The following is a 17,012-nucleotide window of genomic DNA, read 5'->3' as shown; positions in this document are numbered from 1 at the left end:
CCATCTGAAGAAAATCAATAAATTTTTGAGGATCTTGACCAGTGCTTAAGTCAACTATGTCCATTGGGAGACCATATTGCCTGCGGACAAAAAAAAAAATGAAAGTTTTAAACATTTAAACACATAACCTATGGACACATTAATTTTACATTTATTATAGTGCTTTCAAGATAATTAGTAAGACTATCAACAATATCCACAAAAGAAAAAAATGGAAAAGTAACCTATGACCACACACTATACTAGGAAGCCATATTTGAATGGGGAAGCAATAATCTATAGGATCCTGTTGATCCCTATACACTATCAATGAAATAATGATATATTTGTGTTATGTAGTAGTTAAACTTTGAATGAATGCTCATGGTGTCTTCAAGATCTTTGTGTTTAATGGTGCAATTTAAATGCTGTTCAATCCAGCAGAAACACTTAAAAACTCAGATGGTTCATAGCTGATGTTAAGAAGTCTACAAATGGTTATTCCTTTAATACCTTCAGAGAAAAAGCTTAATATATAAACAGTAGACCACCACTTTTCATGCCTTCACCCACTGTGTTTCTGCCTATTTACTATTAATTTTTTATTTCTATTTCCACCTTTCATTCCAAAGGTTTACCACCTGTTGCAGTGGCTACCTTTTTTCATTACTATCAGTTCATCTTCAGTAGTTGAATTATGTTTTTTTCTGCTTTTTTTTTTAAATGCATTTATACTGTGTGTAAGCAAATTTTATGCAAGTATTGAGAACTCACATTTGTTAAGACTGAATTATTATCATTATTGATGCATTCACATTTGGTGTATGATCAGTCTATATACATGTATGTACAGAGGGTTCTCATATATCTGGAAGCGATTCGTTGAGAACCATAGATCTAACCCCTTCACTCTCGGAGGCTTGAAATTATGTAGACAGTAAGCCTACATGGCTAGTTTCCGTAGCTTCCACCAGAGGGCAGGTCTTTGGGTGGGCATGGCCAGGCCTGCCTTGCTCTCACTCAGTAAATAAGGTCTATTCCGTCATTCTCTCCTGGGCCTGGGCACTTAAACACACTGCCTGTATACCAAGAACCCAAATAAAGTAAGAAGCCTCTGAGAAGCATCATTGATCCCCGCTACCAAACACACATGTAATCATTTCACGATAATTAAGAGAGTTGACAATGTCAGCACTTAAAAAAAATTCTTCTGAAATGGCAGAAAATCTTTTCCTGAAGGTAATGACACCAAAAATACAATATATGATGGAAAACTTATGAAAATATGCAGTCACAAAGTTTGTGGTCTGGATACAATTTACACATCAGTGATTTTGCCCACTGAGTCCTATTTTCAACTAATACCACTGCCCAATTTGACCAAATTCTTAGCTGTTTTGCTAGTATGCCTTCCGTTCTATCGATTTAGTACAAGAAATTGCCATTCAACTCTCAGAACTATCCTATATAGTTCACAGAAGCTGATAATTTGCCCAAAATAAGCACGAGATATTCCAGATACTAAAGCAACATTTTCTCTGTTCACTAATCACACCCTCAGGCCTCTCCTATACTATACTTGCCCCTTTTAAGTTATTCATTGTAGAAAATACAGAAGATCTAATTTATTCCTCAGATAATAAAATATAACCAGGAATGACTGATCATGATTTACAGCATTCCAATAATTGAAGCAGATCTAGTAAAAAAAATATAAAACAGACCAGGGGTATAGGGAAGGCTTTATCCATCTCCTCAGGAAAATCATTAAATATTGAACATTACCACAATTTTGAGCCTGATTTAATGCTACTTCTGGTTCTAAGACCAACCAAAATCATCTCTATTTCAGTAGTATGTCTTCTATCAAAGGATACCAAGAAACGGCCAATAAAATCATAAAAAAACCATCCCAGAAAACAGCTGAAAGTTGCTAATTAAAAAAAAAAAAAAGACGTAGGGCAGGATTATTTTATATTGCGCACATTCACCGCAGAGACTCTTCTCTCATTTAGGCCAAAATTTACAGCTCACAGCTTATCTGAGGGAGCTGAGCTCATAAATATAGATTTACACATCTGACAATGGTGGTGAACATGTTATGGACACATAAAAAGTACATAATGCAACTTTATCCTTGGATAACCCATTTAAGTCAAACATTGTACAAGTCTCCCTCAACATTCACGTTTTCCACTTTTGTGGGCTTCGAACATTTGTGAATTCCCAGCCTCTCAACCATATTTAAAATATGCCATTACGTATGTTCGGAATTGTGGCGGTGGCAGAGTTTGTTAGGAGATAGGACAAGATAGTCCTTCAATATGACACTAATATCAACTCTCCAGCTTATTTATTTATCACAATTCATCTAATATGACATAAACAATATTAATAACATAGAAACATGACATATACTCTAGAATGAATAAATACATCATGTCATGAGTGTTACTGTGTTGTTGTTGGGTGTATAAGGGCCACTGAGACATAAGCCAGATATAGTGGTGGTGGAGGTGGCAGCAGTGGTAGAGACTAGAGATGGCGGTGTTGTCAGTTGCCCTCTATAAATCCAACAGCATTGGAGGAGTTAGGTTTGTGCTGTCCTTTTTCTATCGATTAATCCCTTAACTTACTTGCTACACTGTTAATTCTACACTTTATCGCTGGCTGGAGCTATAGCCTTTATCGACTTGTGCTGCTTTAGTATCATACATATTGTAGAATCACTAAAGAAGGCACATTCTACCCTCTCTCTTCCTCCTCCACTTTGGTACTCTGTTACGAGTTTGTTCTTGAATTCTATAGTTTTTCTCACCTTCTCTACCAAGGTAGTAGACACAGTATGTGTATTATGATCAGACTTCATTCATATGATAAAAGAAAGGACCTAATTAAATCAGCAATTACAATGAAAAATGGAGTGTACACCAACGAGTGTCTGACGAGAAAACGTCAAAACCTGTTCAGGTTGAGAAAACTTAAACAGGAAAACAAAATACATCAGTGTTTCACTCGAGATGGGAAAATACTAGTTAGAAAAACATCAACAGGACAACAATATACCATCTCAAATGAACATGGTTTCTCTACCTTCCTTAGAAAAGCTGACATTTTTGTAAAAGATTAGGCAAGTGTCCTTTACACATATATACGTGTGGTGCATATAGTGTACATTACTATATTACATTATTGTGCATTTTTTTTACTAGCTAATACCAGCTACCTCAAATATTTTTTACTTCTTTTAATTGCTATTAAATGCTCAAATTTTGTGTTGCAAGTCAAATCTTACACCTAAATTAATGTTCTTCATTTTTGCTACCTATCCATTTAATTTTGTTTACCACTACTTATTTTAGTCCCATTTATATTGTGTGGTGCAATTAGTGTATATACCAATTACATTATTGTGCAATTCCCAGAACTATCATTTACTAGCTAGTACCAACTACCTTATCTTTTTTTTACTTTATATAGTGCTATTAATTGCTCAAACTTATTACATATTACAAGCCAGATCTTACTCCTAAATCAATACTATATCATAGTGACTATCTGTCCATTTAACTTTTAGTCCCTTGTATATTTTCACCTTTATTTTAGCTTTAATTAACTACCTTAGTTCATATATTCATAATTGCTAAAATAATCAAGGTGCTAAAGTGTAATACGTTCATTTTTTTTTTTAATATTATATTCCATAGCTCTCTTATTTGATTACCACTACTTATTTTAGTCCCTTTTATATTGTCTCCTTTAATTTAGCTTTAAAGAACTACCTTAGTTCATATATTTACATTTGTTAAAATAACTCAGGTGCTATTTCTTAGCTTTAGTATATTTACTTTGTCTTATACTTAAGTCTAATTATAGATCCACTATAAATCTTATGATTACAAGCATTGATCCTCATACCAACCTATTATTGAATGACTTAAATGAATCAAACAGTAACTGTAATTACTACACAGCAGAACAAACAAAGGCACTTCTCAGAGCCAACAACAACATAACTGTCTTTAACTATAATGTCAGATCTTTAAGCAAACATGATGACCTCACAGCATTACTAAATTCCCTGCATGCCAGTATGTCCATCATTACTCTCACCGAAACCTGCCTAAAGCCAGATACTACAAACATCTATGCCATTCTTGGTTACACAGCCATACACAACTGTAGGCCAGATCAACAAGGTGGCAGCACAGCTATATATACTACTCAGACCAACTAGAATGTATCACTAATACTTGCACAAGGGATGAACATGGGGAATATATAATAGCTAAATTCAAATCCAAATACCTACAAAAACCTCTCACAGTGATAAGCATCTACAGAGTTCCACAGTCAAACATTAGCCATTTTAGTGAAAACCTAGGAAGTATGATAACTGATGCACATATGAATAAAGATCACTTACTACTCTCAGGTGACTTCAACATAAATTTCCTGCAAGACCAGGACCCACACATTACTGAATTCACAAACACAATGAGTAACTGCTTATTGCTACCAACAGTAACAAAACCTACAAGAATTACAGAGACTAGTGTTTCCCTATTAGACCACATCTGGACCAACACCATATCCCCTTTAAAATCAGGCATAATCACAGACCACTACCCTACCTTTCTCATAACCAATATAGGTAAATTACCCCAAGACACTACTAAAATAACCTTCAGACTTCATAATGAGGCAGCCATTAATAACTTCACAACAGCAATGACAAACATCGACTGGCTAACTGAGCTAGAAACCTATACAGATATTGACGAATGTATTGATAATTTTCTAAAAAAGACCCAATACCTCTATAACAAGTACTGCCCTAAAAACAAACAGATCACAGCTAAGAGACTGAACAATCCCTGGCTAACACCTAGCATCCTCAAATCCATAAATACAAAGCACCAATACGAAAAACAGTATAGAATGGGTCATATAACCAGAGACCAAACAAAACGTTACTCATCAATCTTAATCAGCCTGATAAGACGGGCAAAAAAATTGTATTATGAGAGCAGATTATCCAACTTTAAAGGTGATATAAAAAAGACCTGGAAAACCCTATCTGAAATTCTAGGAACAAAAAAGATATCAGGAGCAATCAAACTAACAAAACCAGATGAACCCCCAACTCCCACCAACTGAAACAGCAAACAAACTCAATGTTTTCTTCTTCACCTTGCCGATAAAATCCCAAGCTCAAATACCCCGCCTAATGACTACCTCACTGGCAACTACCCGAACACACTGTTCCTAGCTCCGACTAACGCAACAGAAGTTTCCCTTATTATCAACACAGGAAAAAACAAGACAGGAGATTTAAATACCCTACCACCCTTTATATACAAAAATGCTTCGCACGTGCTGTCACCAATCACTACAACACTCTTTAACAAATCCATCGAATCCTCTACCTTCCCCACAGTTCTCAAAATAGCGAGGGTCACTCCGATACATAAAAGAGGAGATCAAACAGACTTGAATAACTATAGGCCAATATCCAACTTACACTCTCTCTCTAAAATCTTTGAAAACTTAATTCATAAGTGAATCTATTCCTACCTCATCTCCCACAACATAACCCCTGTCAGTTTGGGTTCAGGCCTAATAAAAATACGAATGATGCTATTATACACATGCTAGAACAAATATACACTGCACTCCAGAAAAAAAGAAGTCCCATTAGGGATCTTCATTGATTTACGAAAAGCTTTTGATACAGTTGACCATGATTTGCTGCACATAAAATTGTCTCACTATGGTATAAGAAGGCACTCCCTCAACTACCTAAAGTCGTACCTTAGCAACAGAAGCCAATATGTGTACACAAATGGAGCAAACTCCTCCACACAGCCAATTACAGTTGGTGTCCCACAGGGAAGTGTCCTTGGCCCTCTTCTCTTTCTCATTTACATAAACGACCTACCAAATGCAAATGCATCGCAACTACTCAAACCCACACTATTTGTAGATGACACTACATACGTCTTCTCTCACCCAAGCCCAGTCATGCTAGCCAGTACTGTAAATACCGAATTACAGAAAATATCCACCTGGATGATGATTAACAAACTTACTTTCAATATTAACAAAACCTACTTCATACAGTTTGGAAACAGAACCACAGATGTCCCTCTTAACATAACGATAAACGGATCACCTATCACAAAGCTCACAGAGGGAAAATTCTTAGGAATCCACCTTGATAATAGACTCAAATTTCAAACACATATACAACACATTTCCAAGAAAATCTCCAAGACTGTAGGCATACTATCGAAGATACGGTACTATGTTCCACAGTCAGCCCTCCTGGCCCTATATCACTCATTTACCCCTATCTCATCTATGGAATTTGTTCATGGGGCTCAACAACAATAACCATCTCAGACCATTAATTATCCAACAAAAGGCTGCAATCAAAATGATAACAAATTCTCACTACAGGCAGCATACTCCACCAATATTCAAAACTAAACCTACTCACCGTACAAAACATCCATACTTATTATTGTACCTACTACATACATAGAACACTTTACTCGGATATAAACCCTCCCCTCAAACTTCTCCTTACGAACCTCAACAGAACACACGACCACAACACAAGGCACAGATCACTCTTTGGTGTTCCACGTGTCCATCTCACACTATGTAAAAACGCAATGCAAATAAAAGGCCCAAATATCTGGAATTCATTACCTGTGAATATAAAAGAAACACTGTCTGTTTGTCAAATCAAGACTCTTCTTAAAAACCACTTACCCACAACTAAATAAATACTGATTAATTGTATCTCAAATGTATAACCTGTGACCCTATCGAACTATGTTTCTTTGTAATTGCATTACCTAATAGAATACTCCATTCACTTGAATGCTCAGTAACTCATCAAATATGCTAAAAATCTGTACAACTATAAAGCTCTTGTTCTTCTTTATTTCTTCTATTGTCCATGGGGAAGTGGAAAAGAATCTTTCCTCCGTAAGCCATGCGTGTCGTATGAGGCGACTAAAATGCCGGGAGCGATGGGCTAGTAACCCCTTCTCCTGTAGACATTTACTAAAAAAGAGAAGAAAAACTTTATAAAACTGGGATGCGTGGATGTAGTGCGGATGACAAGAAACAGATGATTGCTGATGCTATGAAAGAAAAGAAGTTGGATGTCATGGTTCAGAGAACCGACACGTTGATAAATTGGACACATGTGCAACTCTTGGGTATCTTTATTGAGGAAACGTTTCGCCACACAGTGGCTTCATCAGTTTATACAAAGGAAAATCTTGAACAGGAGGAGAATGAGGTAATCAGTCCCTCAACCTTGAGTCGATGTGGTCAGTCCATCAATCTTGAATAGAATACGGCATAAGTGTCGAGAAGGAGCAATGACAAGTTGCCTTCAGAGAGGTAATGTGAGGTTTCCAGGATAACCTAGGATCAAAGAGGAGGCCCAGAAACTTGACTGTAACACGTTCAGGGATACGGGAGCCATAGAGGTACAAAGGATGATCGGAGATGACAGAGCGTCTAGTGAAAGTAATTTGGTGGGTTTTAGTGCTGGAAAATTTAAACCCACGTGTGGTGGCCCAATTGGAAACACGGTCGACTGCATGTTGGAGAGAAACTGTAATGAGGTGACAGTCAGCGCCTGCACAGGCAATAGCGAAGTCATCAACATAGAGTGATGACCAAATATTTGATGGAAGACTAGAGGCCAAATCATTAATAGCAAGGAGAAAAAGTGTTGTGCTCAGAACACATCCCTGGGGGACACCTGCAGCTTGGATAAAGTCCGGGGAGAGCACATTATTAACCCGAACACGGAAATGCCTGTCAGTTAAAAAGTTCTTAAGGAAGGATGGTAGATTGCCTCGAAGGCCTAAGGAGTGGGCTTGGACTAAAATATTATACCTCCAAGTTGTGTCATATGCCTTTTCAAGGTCAAAAAATATGGCAATAACTGAGTGGTTATTCGCAAAGGCATTACGAACATACGTATCCAAGCGTAGTGAGGGGTCTATGGTAGAACGACCCTTACGAAAGCCATATTGACGAGTGGAGAGACTGTTGTGTGTCTCTAAATACCACACTAAACGTCTATTTACTAGGCGTTCCATTACTTTGCAAACTGCACTGGTAAGAGCAATGGGACGATAGTGGGAGGTTTCATGTCCCGTAGTGCCTGGTTTGCGGAAAGGGAGAACAATGGCGGATTTCCAAAGCTGTGGAAGAACTCCTTGTGACCAAATAAGATTGTAAAGGCGTAATAGGACTGCAAGGGCTGACTGATGTAAATGTTGTAGCATACGAATATGAATGTCGTCGGGCCCAGCTGCCGATGATCGACAAGCTGAGAGTGTTGCCTCCAGTTCTTGAAGTGTGAAAGGCACATTATACTGTTCTTCTCTGAGAGAAGAAAAGTCCAAGGGTGCTAACTCTCTGGCAGACTTTGAGGAAAGAAATGAGGGGCATAGATGGAGTCCCTGAGAAATACGGACCAGATGATTGCCAATTTCATTGGCAACATCTAGTGGGTTTGCTATATCAACACCGGCAACCCGCAGAACAGGAGCCGGGTCAGGAGAATATTTACCACTCAGTTTTCGTACTTTTTTCCAGACTGCACTCATAGAGGAAGCAGAGGTGATGGTGGAAACAATCTCGCCAGCAAGTGCATTTAGCGTCACGGATGACACGGTGAGCGATCGCACGCTTCTGTTTAAAATCAAGGAGTCTCTCTGTGGTTCTATTGTACCGGTACCTGCCCCATGCAGCGCATTTCAAACGTATTGCACAAGCAGGAGACCACCAAGGCACGCATTTCTGAGAATGCCTGCCCGAAGTTTGGGGTATAGAATGAGAAGCTGCGGTGAAAACGGAGGACAAGAAGAGGTGTAAAAGCTCATCGATGGAGGATGAAGAAGGAACCTCTTTAAAAACAGTTAGGTGTGAGTAAAGGTTCCAATTTGCCCGATCAAATTGCCAGCGTGGGGTGCGAAGAGGTGGCGAATATGAAGGGGAAGTAAGAATGATTGGGAAATGATCACTGTCATGTAAGTCCGGGAGAACAGACCAAGTGAAGTCTAATGTGGCGGAGGAAGAGCAGACTGAGAGATCAATGCAAGAGAGAGTATGAGTCCGAGGATCAAAATGGGTGTGAGTACCTGTATTTAAAACATGGAGGGGGTGGGTGGCAAGAAAAGCCTCTAACTGAATTCCATGGGAATCACAGTGAGACCCCCCCCAGAGGAAATGGTGGGCATTAAAATCACCAAGTAACAGAATCGGTGGCGGTAATGACGAAACAAGAAAGGCAATATCCGGAATAGATAATGCCCGAGAAGGAGAGAGATATAAAGAACAGAGCGTATACCACCTATGTAAGTGGATACGGGCTGCTGTGTAATGCAGCGAAGTATGAACAAATAGCTGATGGTATGGAATATCAGTGCGTAGAAGAAGGGCACTTTCATTAACCCTTTGAGGGTTTTGGTCGTACTAGTACGTCTTACCGTAGGGGTTTTTGACGTACTAGTACGCATAAATTCTAGCGGCCTCAAATCTCGCAGGAAAAGGCTGATAAGCCTAGATGTGAGAGAATGGGTCTGTGTGGTGGGTGTGCGCAGTAGGAAAAAAATCTGGGACCCAGTGGTGCATTGTGGGAATGCCATCATAGTACACAATTTCCACCGTGCCCTGCGGTAAGAAGTTCCTCACTCCTCGGCGAATTGGGACACTTTTGTTCCCCAGTGACAGTTCTAATACAGATGGAAGTGACAGTGAAGATGAGTTTCAAGGTTCTGGTGAGGTTTTGACCGAAACTAATGACCATAATATGAGTAATAGTGAGGAAAACCCAGACAACCCACAGCCTTCCACCTCTGGTGCTGGGCCGTCGTTCAGTTGTACCAGAATCAAAGAGGAAACTCCTATTTTCCAAAATCCCAGACTCGGATGTGAGCATTGGTGATGATAATGATAGTGATTATGAACTACAAGCTCTTCAAACTTGTTCCAAGAATGGAGGAGGAGGAGGAGGCAGAGGAGGAGGAGGCAAGAGGAGGAGGAGGAAGAAGAAGAGGAGGAGGAGGAAGAAGAGGAGGAGGAGGAGGAAGAAGAGGAGGAGGAGGAGGAGGAGGAGGAGGAAGAGGAGGAGGAGGAAGAGGAGGAGGAGGAGGAGGAGGAGGAAGAAGAAGAATACGTAATGATAACAATAATACATAATAATAATACATAATAATAATACATAATAATAATAATACATAATAATAATAATACATAATAATAATAATACATAATAATAATAATAGGTAATAATAATAATATGTAATAATAAATGTTCACCCATGACAGTAACAAGGGGAGATAACATCTGATAAGTGCTGACGTTTGATGAGGGTAAATGAGGGTAGAGCTGATGCCAAAAGATGAGATGAACATCGCCCTCCCTTTGTTTTTGCTGGTATACTAACATTTCTGTCTGTCTATTTGCCTGTCTGTCAAGCTCCCTGTCTATCCATCTAGCTCTCTGTCTCAGAGAGCCACAAGACTGCGTCATCACTTTTACTCACATCTTCAAGCAGAGTATAGCACTTTGTCTGGGTTTCTTGGGTTATCCTAGGTAATTTATACTATGTATACTTGTATTTATGTGTACCTGTGAGACAGAGATAGACAGACAGATAGAATGAGGGAGAAAGATAATTAGATAGAATGGAGGAGGGGAAGCAGCATCCGACCCCATTGTTTTGACAGGCTGGAGGGGGAAAGAGTAATTAGCCAATATGTCACTTTGACAGCTGCTGACTCCTTGTAATTTACACTATGGACGAGGAGGAGAAGGAGAAGGAGGAAGAAGAGGAGGAGGAGGAGGAGGAAGAGGAATAAGAGGAAGAGGAGGAGGAAGAGGAATAGTAGGAGGAAGATTAGGGGGAAGAGGAGGAAGAGGAAGAAAAGGAGGAGGAGGAAGAGTAGGAGGAAGAGGAAGAAGAGGAGGAGGAGGAGGAGGAGGAGGAAGAGGAGGAGGAGGAAGAGGAAGAAGAGGAGGAGGAGGAAGAGGAAGAGGAGGAGGAAGAGGAAGAGTAGGAGGAAGAGGAAGAGTAGGAGGAAGAGGAAGAGGAGGAAGAGGAAGAGTAGGGGGAAGAGGAGGAAGAGGAAGAAGAGGAGGAGGAGGGTGGAACACTAGTACACTGGTACTGGTACACTAACATTTCTGTCTGTCTGTCAAGCTCCCTGTCTATCTGTCTATCCATCTAGCTCTCTGTCTCAGAGAGCCACAAGACTGTGTCATCACTTTTACTCACATCTTCAAGCAGAGTATAGCACTTTGTCTGGATTTCTTGGGTTATCCTAGGTAATTTATACTATGTATACTTGTATTTATGTGTACCTGTGAGACAGAGATAGACAGACAGATAGAAAGAGAGAGACAGATTGAAAGAGATAGAATGAGGGAGAAAGATAAAACACCATTGTGTATGACACCATGTTTCAGAGTTCCACAAGCTGCAGAACTAATAGGAATATGTTCAGTGACTGTATATTGGTATATATATTATAGAACAATAATAATAAACAATGTTTTGTATTGTTTGTTTTTGTAAACAAGTTTTGTAAACAATATATTGATAATTATGTTTGTGTGCTTATTGTGTTGTATACAACGAGTGTATATATGTACATTGCACCTTACTTTGGTCTCATAGGCCACATAAGTTATGTGAAAAAATAAAATAGTGAAAAAAACAACAAACCTTCAAATACAAGTAAATCAAAGTTTACCGGGTGAGCGGCAGTCGCCGCTGTTGCCATACGCGGCTCATTTTCTGCAAACTTCATGCATCCATATCTCCGTAAGTATTGATGGTAAAATTTTTTTGTTTATCCTATAATGTTTAGAAAAAAAAAACTCTATTTTTTCATAAGAAAAAATAATTTTTTTTTTTTTGAAATTTGGCCGACCCTGAGAACGAGTTTCGGAGAGGGCCTGTCGACCCTCAAAGGGTTAAAGGTCCCATCAGGAAAAGGATCTGAAGAATACAATAAATTATAGCCTGAGATGGAAGAAATAACAGCAGAGTGTAATTTTGGTTCTTGTAAGCAAACATCAACAGGGGCAAACTGGGAGAGTAACATCTGAAGCTCACCCCGATTACCCCTGAGGCCGCGTATATTCCACTGTAAATAGGCCATGATTGGCAATGATAGAGATACTTGAAATCCGCAGGTAAGGGTTCCTATGGACTAGAGGGGTTAGAAAAGTCCACATGCGGAGGCAGTGGAAAACGTTCAAGCAGTGAAGGAATGGTGCGCTGTGAAGAAAGGAGTTGCGCAGATGGAGCAGAGGAGAGAGAAAGAGCGGAAGGTGGATCAGTGTCCATTGATGGTTTGGTCTCTGCAATATATTCAGAGATTACTTCGAGTGTTTCAGAATTCAGAGACGTCGTATGGGAGACAATATTGGAAATGATAGGGGGAGGATGAGTAAAGATTGGAACTGTATTGGACTGTACCAAGGTAGGGGGGGCAAAAGGGTGGAGGGAACTGGAGAAGCGTGGCAGGGGACAGAAGAGGCAGGAACCTGGGAGGTGGCAGAAGAGGAAGAAACTTGGGAGGGAACAGGGGAGGAAGGTACAGTACGAGGAGGAGGGTGAACCTCTACACTTGTAACTGAGCCAGTGAGAGGGGGAGAACCAGGGACAGAGACAGGGAGGGTAAAATGAGGAGGTGGAAGATGGGTAGGAGGTGTTAACGGACCTTTTTTTGACTTTTGAGAAGTAGAGGGACGATTGGGAGGAGGTGTCGTACGAGGTCTCGTCGATACTGAGGCTTGTGAGAAAGAACACGAAGAAGCGAGATCAGACTGAGGCGTTGAAGTAGGGACATCTGAGCCGAGGACAGCAAAAGGATTAGATACAGGAGTGACTATGGGAGAGGTAACCACAGAGGTGGGTGTAGAAGATGGGATACCATAAGTGGGGGGACGTTTTGAAACACGGGAATAAGAAACGCGTGGGAGTCTCCCTTGGAGGCGGAGATGAGAAACTGCCTTGGCATAAGGGAGACCTTCTGTCTCTTTGAGGTAACGGATTTCCCGCTCGTTTAAATAGGCTTGACAACGGCGAGAGTACGAAGGGTGAGCCTCATGACAGTTAAGGCAAGAGGGAGATCGATTGCAAGACGTATTAGAATGGTCATTGGCACCACAGACTGGGCATTCGGCGATAGATCTGCAATATTTCGCTGGATGGCCAAATCGCCAGCAATTTCTACACTGTTGTGGTGTAGGGATCACCTTTCGAACTTGTAAACGATGTCCTGCTATATAAACTGAGGATGGGAGTTCTCGGCTGTCAAAAGTTAAACGAGCCACATTGCTAGGGTATCATCTCCGCCCACGGGCAGGAAGAACGTAAGTGTCTACCTTGAGGATTGGGAGATCTTGGAGTTCCAGCTGTTCAAGAATGTCAGTGCCACATGTCTGGAAATTTTGTTGAACTATGGTATGGGGCAGACTGATGGTACCACTACAAGAATTGAGGGAATGATGTTTTTCAAGAGTGACAGGAACAGTATCGATATGGGAAAGACGAGAGAGCTCATGAGCCTGGGTAGCATTCTGTACGGTAATGATGCGCGTACCGCTCTTAAGAGCATGAAAAGAAATATCTTTACCAACATGGCGTAGGAGTGCCTTGCCAATACTGTAGTCAGAAAGATAGGCAGTAGAGGAAGTCGGTCGTAAAGTGAAGAATTTAGTCCATTGTTCAGTCTGAAACTGAGCGTGGAAAGGTAGTGAAGGACGTGTCGATCGTTTCTGAGAAGAACGAGAAGGTGGAGAAGTATCATCAGCAGGTAATTGTCGTTGGCGTTTAGGCGTGGGACCAGAGTTGGTCCGACGTGGAACAGGTCGGCGATTTGAAAATTGCCGCACCATAGAGGGAGAGGCCGGAAGCATAGTCAGAGGAGAGCGAAGGTCCGATAAATCGAAGGAGTCAGTCGAGGCCTCAGTACCTGAAGCGGGTGAGGAAACAGCACCGGCAATAGGTACAGAGGCATGAGGAGTGTCTGAAGAGTGGTCCAAAGACGAGGCGGGGTCAGAACAGGGTGCGGTATCAAGAAGGGGCCCGGGGGTAGTAGGTTCATGGACTAGGGCTGCCATGGTTAGGTTACTTCTTTCTTTTTGTTTTTAAGAAAAAAAAAGAAAGAAGAAAAGAAAAGAAAAATAAAAAAAAAAGAATAAAAAAAGGGGGGACCAGGGAGGGATAGTTCCTAGGAGGAATGAAAGGGCCAGAAATCTCCCTCCGCGCCCAAGAGGATCTCAGCACCGCAAGTAGCGCAGATGCAGCATGGAACCCGTGCCATACCCTACCCATCATGCTAGTAAACTAACAATCCGGGATAGCAACCTCACATCTGCCGAGCTACCTCGGTGGACAAAAGAGAGGGCGGCCGGATATCCGCCACAAAGCATACCTCCTTCGGCCACCACCCCCGGAATCCGAAAGGTGGCTTCCAGAGATACACCCATCGCCTGAAAGACACCCAAAGCTACTCTGGGATACCGGAGAGGGATCGGGACATCCCCAGGCGATCCAGATTCCACGGCAAACTACGCCACCGCCAAGAACCTCAACGGAATGGGATAGACCCCGGTATCCTTTCCCCTACCTAGGAACTAGCGCGCCTGTGGGAGCAATCCCAAAGGCCAAAAAGAGGAAGGGCAAAAGGGAGGGGTGGGGAGGAGGAGGAGGAAAGGAAAAAGGGGAGGATGGGATAGGGGAGGGGAGATTGGGGGGTAATTAGGTTCGGTCTGAGGAAGAAGACCGACAGGTCTAATTCCTCAGACCAAGAGCCTCTTCACCATGCCAAGGAGCCCCCCTTGAAGAGGCTGCCTTTTGATAAGTATGTGAATTATGAGGTCGTTAAAAAAGTAATTTTGGAAACTTATGACTTGCTCCCATTGAGCTACCAACGGACTTTCCGTACCCTACAACGGCTACCCGGGCAAATGTGGGTAGACTTTGCCCGTCAGAAGAAGGTAGCCCTGGAAAGGTGGTTAAGGGCCTCGGGCTGTGACTCTGTGGAAAGCCTAACTCAGTTAATATTACAAGAAGAGTTTAATAATGCCCTGTCGGGAGACTTGCGTAAGTTTTTAATTGATCATCAGACTTTGGACGTCTTAACTTCCGCCTCGCTCGCTGATCATTACGAAATCTCCTCTCAGTTAATGAGAGATAAATCCCCTCGAGAGAAAGTAAGGAGAACACCCCCGAGGGATTGGCGATACCGGCCAAGAGAAGAGATTCGTCAGAAATTACCTCCCCATCAGGTGGCTCCTTACGCCGTTCTTAAACCTAATGCTGGGGAACATTTCGATACTAAACCCCACCTGGAGGTGGATAAAGCAAGGAAGAAACCTACCTGCTCCTACTGTCAGAAGAAAGGGCATGTGAGAAGCCTCTGTTACAAGCTAGAAAGAGACCGGAAGAATAAAGTTCTAGATGTGGTTCCCGTACAGATGACGTCTACCAGGTCCCAGGGACAGCTGGACCCATGGATTGAGCAAGATTCAGCCGTGCAAAAGGTTCCCACGTCTAGATGACTGACTCCCTCAATCATGTCCAAAAAGAAAGTAACTGAGGCAATGAGTCCTTATTTTTCTATCGGTAAGGCCGGGACTACCAAATCCCAACTCGTTGAAGTAAAGTCTTATAGAGACACCGGGAGCTACCTAACTTTGTTGAGGGAAGGTGTTCTCTCTTTGAATGACTCGACCTATACCAAGATAGATGTGCTTTCAGAGGCGTATGGAGGGACCGTGTCTCGGGTTCCCCTCCATAAAATATACTTGAAAATAGGTTCTTATGATGGATATGCGGTGGTAGGTATATCAGAAACAGAATTCCCCATTGGGTCAGTAGACCTACTTGTCGGAAACGACTTGGGCCTGGGAGGGATCTGTAAAGAACCTCTCGTCATAGAGAATACCTCAGCTGAAAATTTTGCCCTTGAGGCTTGCAAGGAGGGTCCACTTTTATTTCCTCTCGCCGTAGTTACGAGAGCCATGGCAAAGTCCCATTCACTCCCTTAGTCTTTGAGCAATAATCCCTGTGATTGGGGCCTGGATGTATTGTTTAGTGATACTCACATGCCAGAAGCTGAAGATAAGTTACCAGAAATTAGTACATCAGATCTAACGGCCTTGTGCATTAATGATTTTAAGCAAGAAAATTTGATCCAAGAACAGCGAGAAGACTCTTCTTTGGAGGGAGTAAGAGGACTAGCCATTACTGAAACTGAGGCGGCAGATGTAAAAGATTGCTTCTATTATAGTAATGGTCTTCTTATGAGGAAAATTTCTACAACTGCCCCAGGTATTAATTTATGTGCTACGAAACAAGTACTGGTTTTACCGGGAAGATTCCAAACTCTGGCTCTGGAAGTGGCCCATAATAGTCCAATGGGGGGACATCTGGGGATACGGAAGACACTGAGAAAGTTGTCTCGATATTTTTTCTGGCCCAAGATGAAAGAGACGGTGGTAGAGTACCTTCGAAATTGCCCGATTTGCCAGAAAATAGGTAAACCAGCACAGACACCGCCACCTGCTCCCCTCATTTCTATTGCAGTACAAGGAGAACCTTTTACTCGTTTGATAATCGATTGTGTGGGTCCCCTTCCTAAAACCAGGTTGGGTAATCAATACCTGTTGACTATAATGGATGCTGCCACCAGGTATCCTGAAGCTGTTCCATTAAGAAAAATAAATGCTCGAGCTATAGTAAGGGCTCTAATTCGATTCTTTTCCCAGGTAGGGTTGCCTCGGGAAATTCAATCAGACCAAGGCTCTAATTTTACTTCCAAAGTGTTCCGAGAAGCATTATCTAGACTCGGTATTAGACCCTTACTCTCTACAGCTTATAGACCTCAAACCCAGGAGGCCTTAGAGAGATTTCACCAAACTTTAAAGTTCATGATGCGTGCTTATTGTGAGCAGTTCTCTAAGGATTGGGATG

General features: G+C 41.6%; 2 protein-coding genes across 2 annotated transcripts in view; one reads left to right on the top strand and one right to left on the bottom strand.

Annotated features, from left to right (window-relative positions):
• Positions 1–17,012, top strand: part of Polr3H (RNA polymerase III subunit H) — a 797,681-nt gene that overhangs the window by 778,589 nt on the left and 2,080 nt on the right. The window lies entirely within an intron of this gene.
• LOC128696029 (translation initiation factor eIF2 assembly protein) overlaps positions 2–17,012 on the bottom strand; it is a gene marked incomplete at its 3' end in the record, with an annotated part of 122,687 nt that continues 105,676 nt past the window's right edge. Inside the window, 1 exon segment of the mRNA XM_070094850.1 lies at positions 2–80. Coding sequence (XP_069950951.1) covers positions 2–80 — 79 coding nt within the window.

This window comes from Cherax quadricarinatus, chromosome 48, assembly GCF_038502225.1.
Source record: "Cherax quadricarinatus isolate ZL_2023a chromosome 48, ASM3850222v1, whole genome shotgun sequence".
In the NCBI taxonomy this organism is placed as follows: Eukaryota; Metazoa; Arthropoda; class Malacostraca; order Decapoda; family Parastacidae; genus Cherax; species Cherax quadricarinatus.
This window is presented reverse-complemented; position numbering and strand designations above follow the sequence as displayed.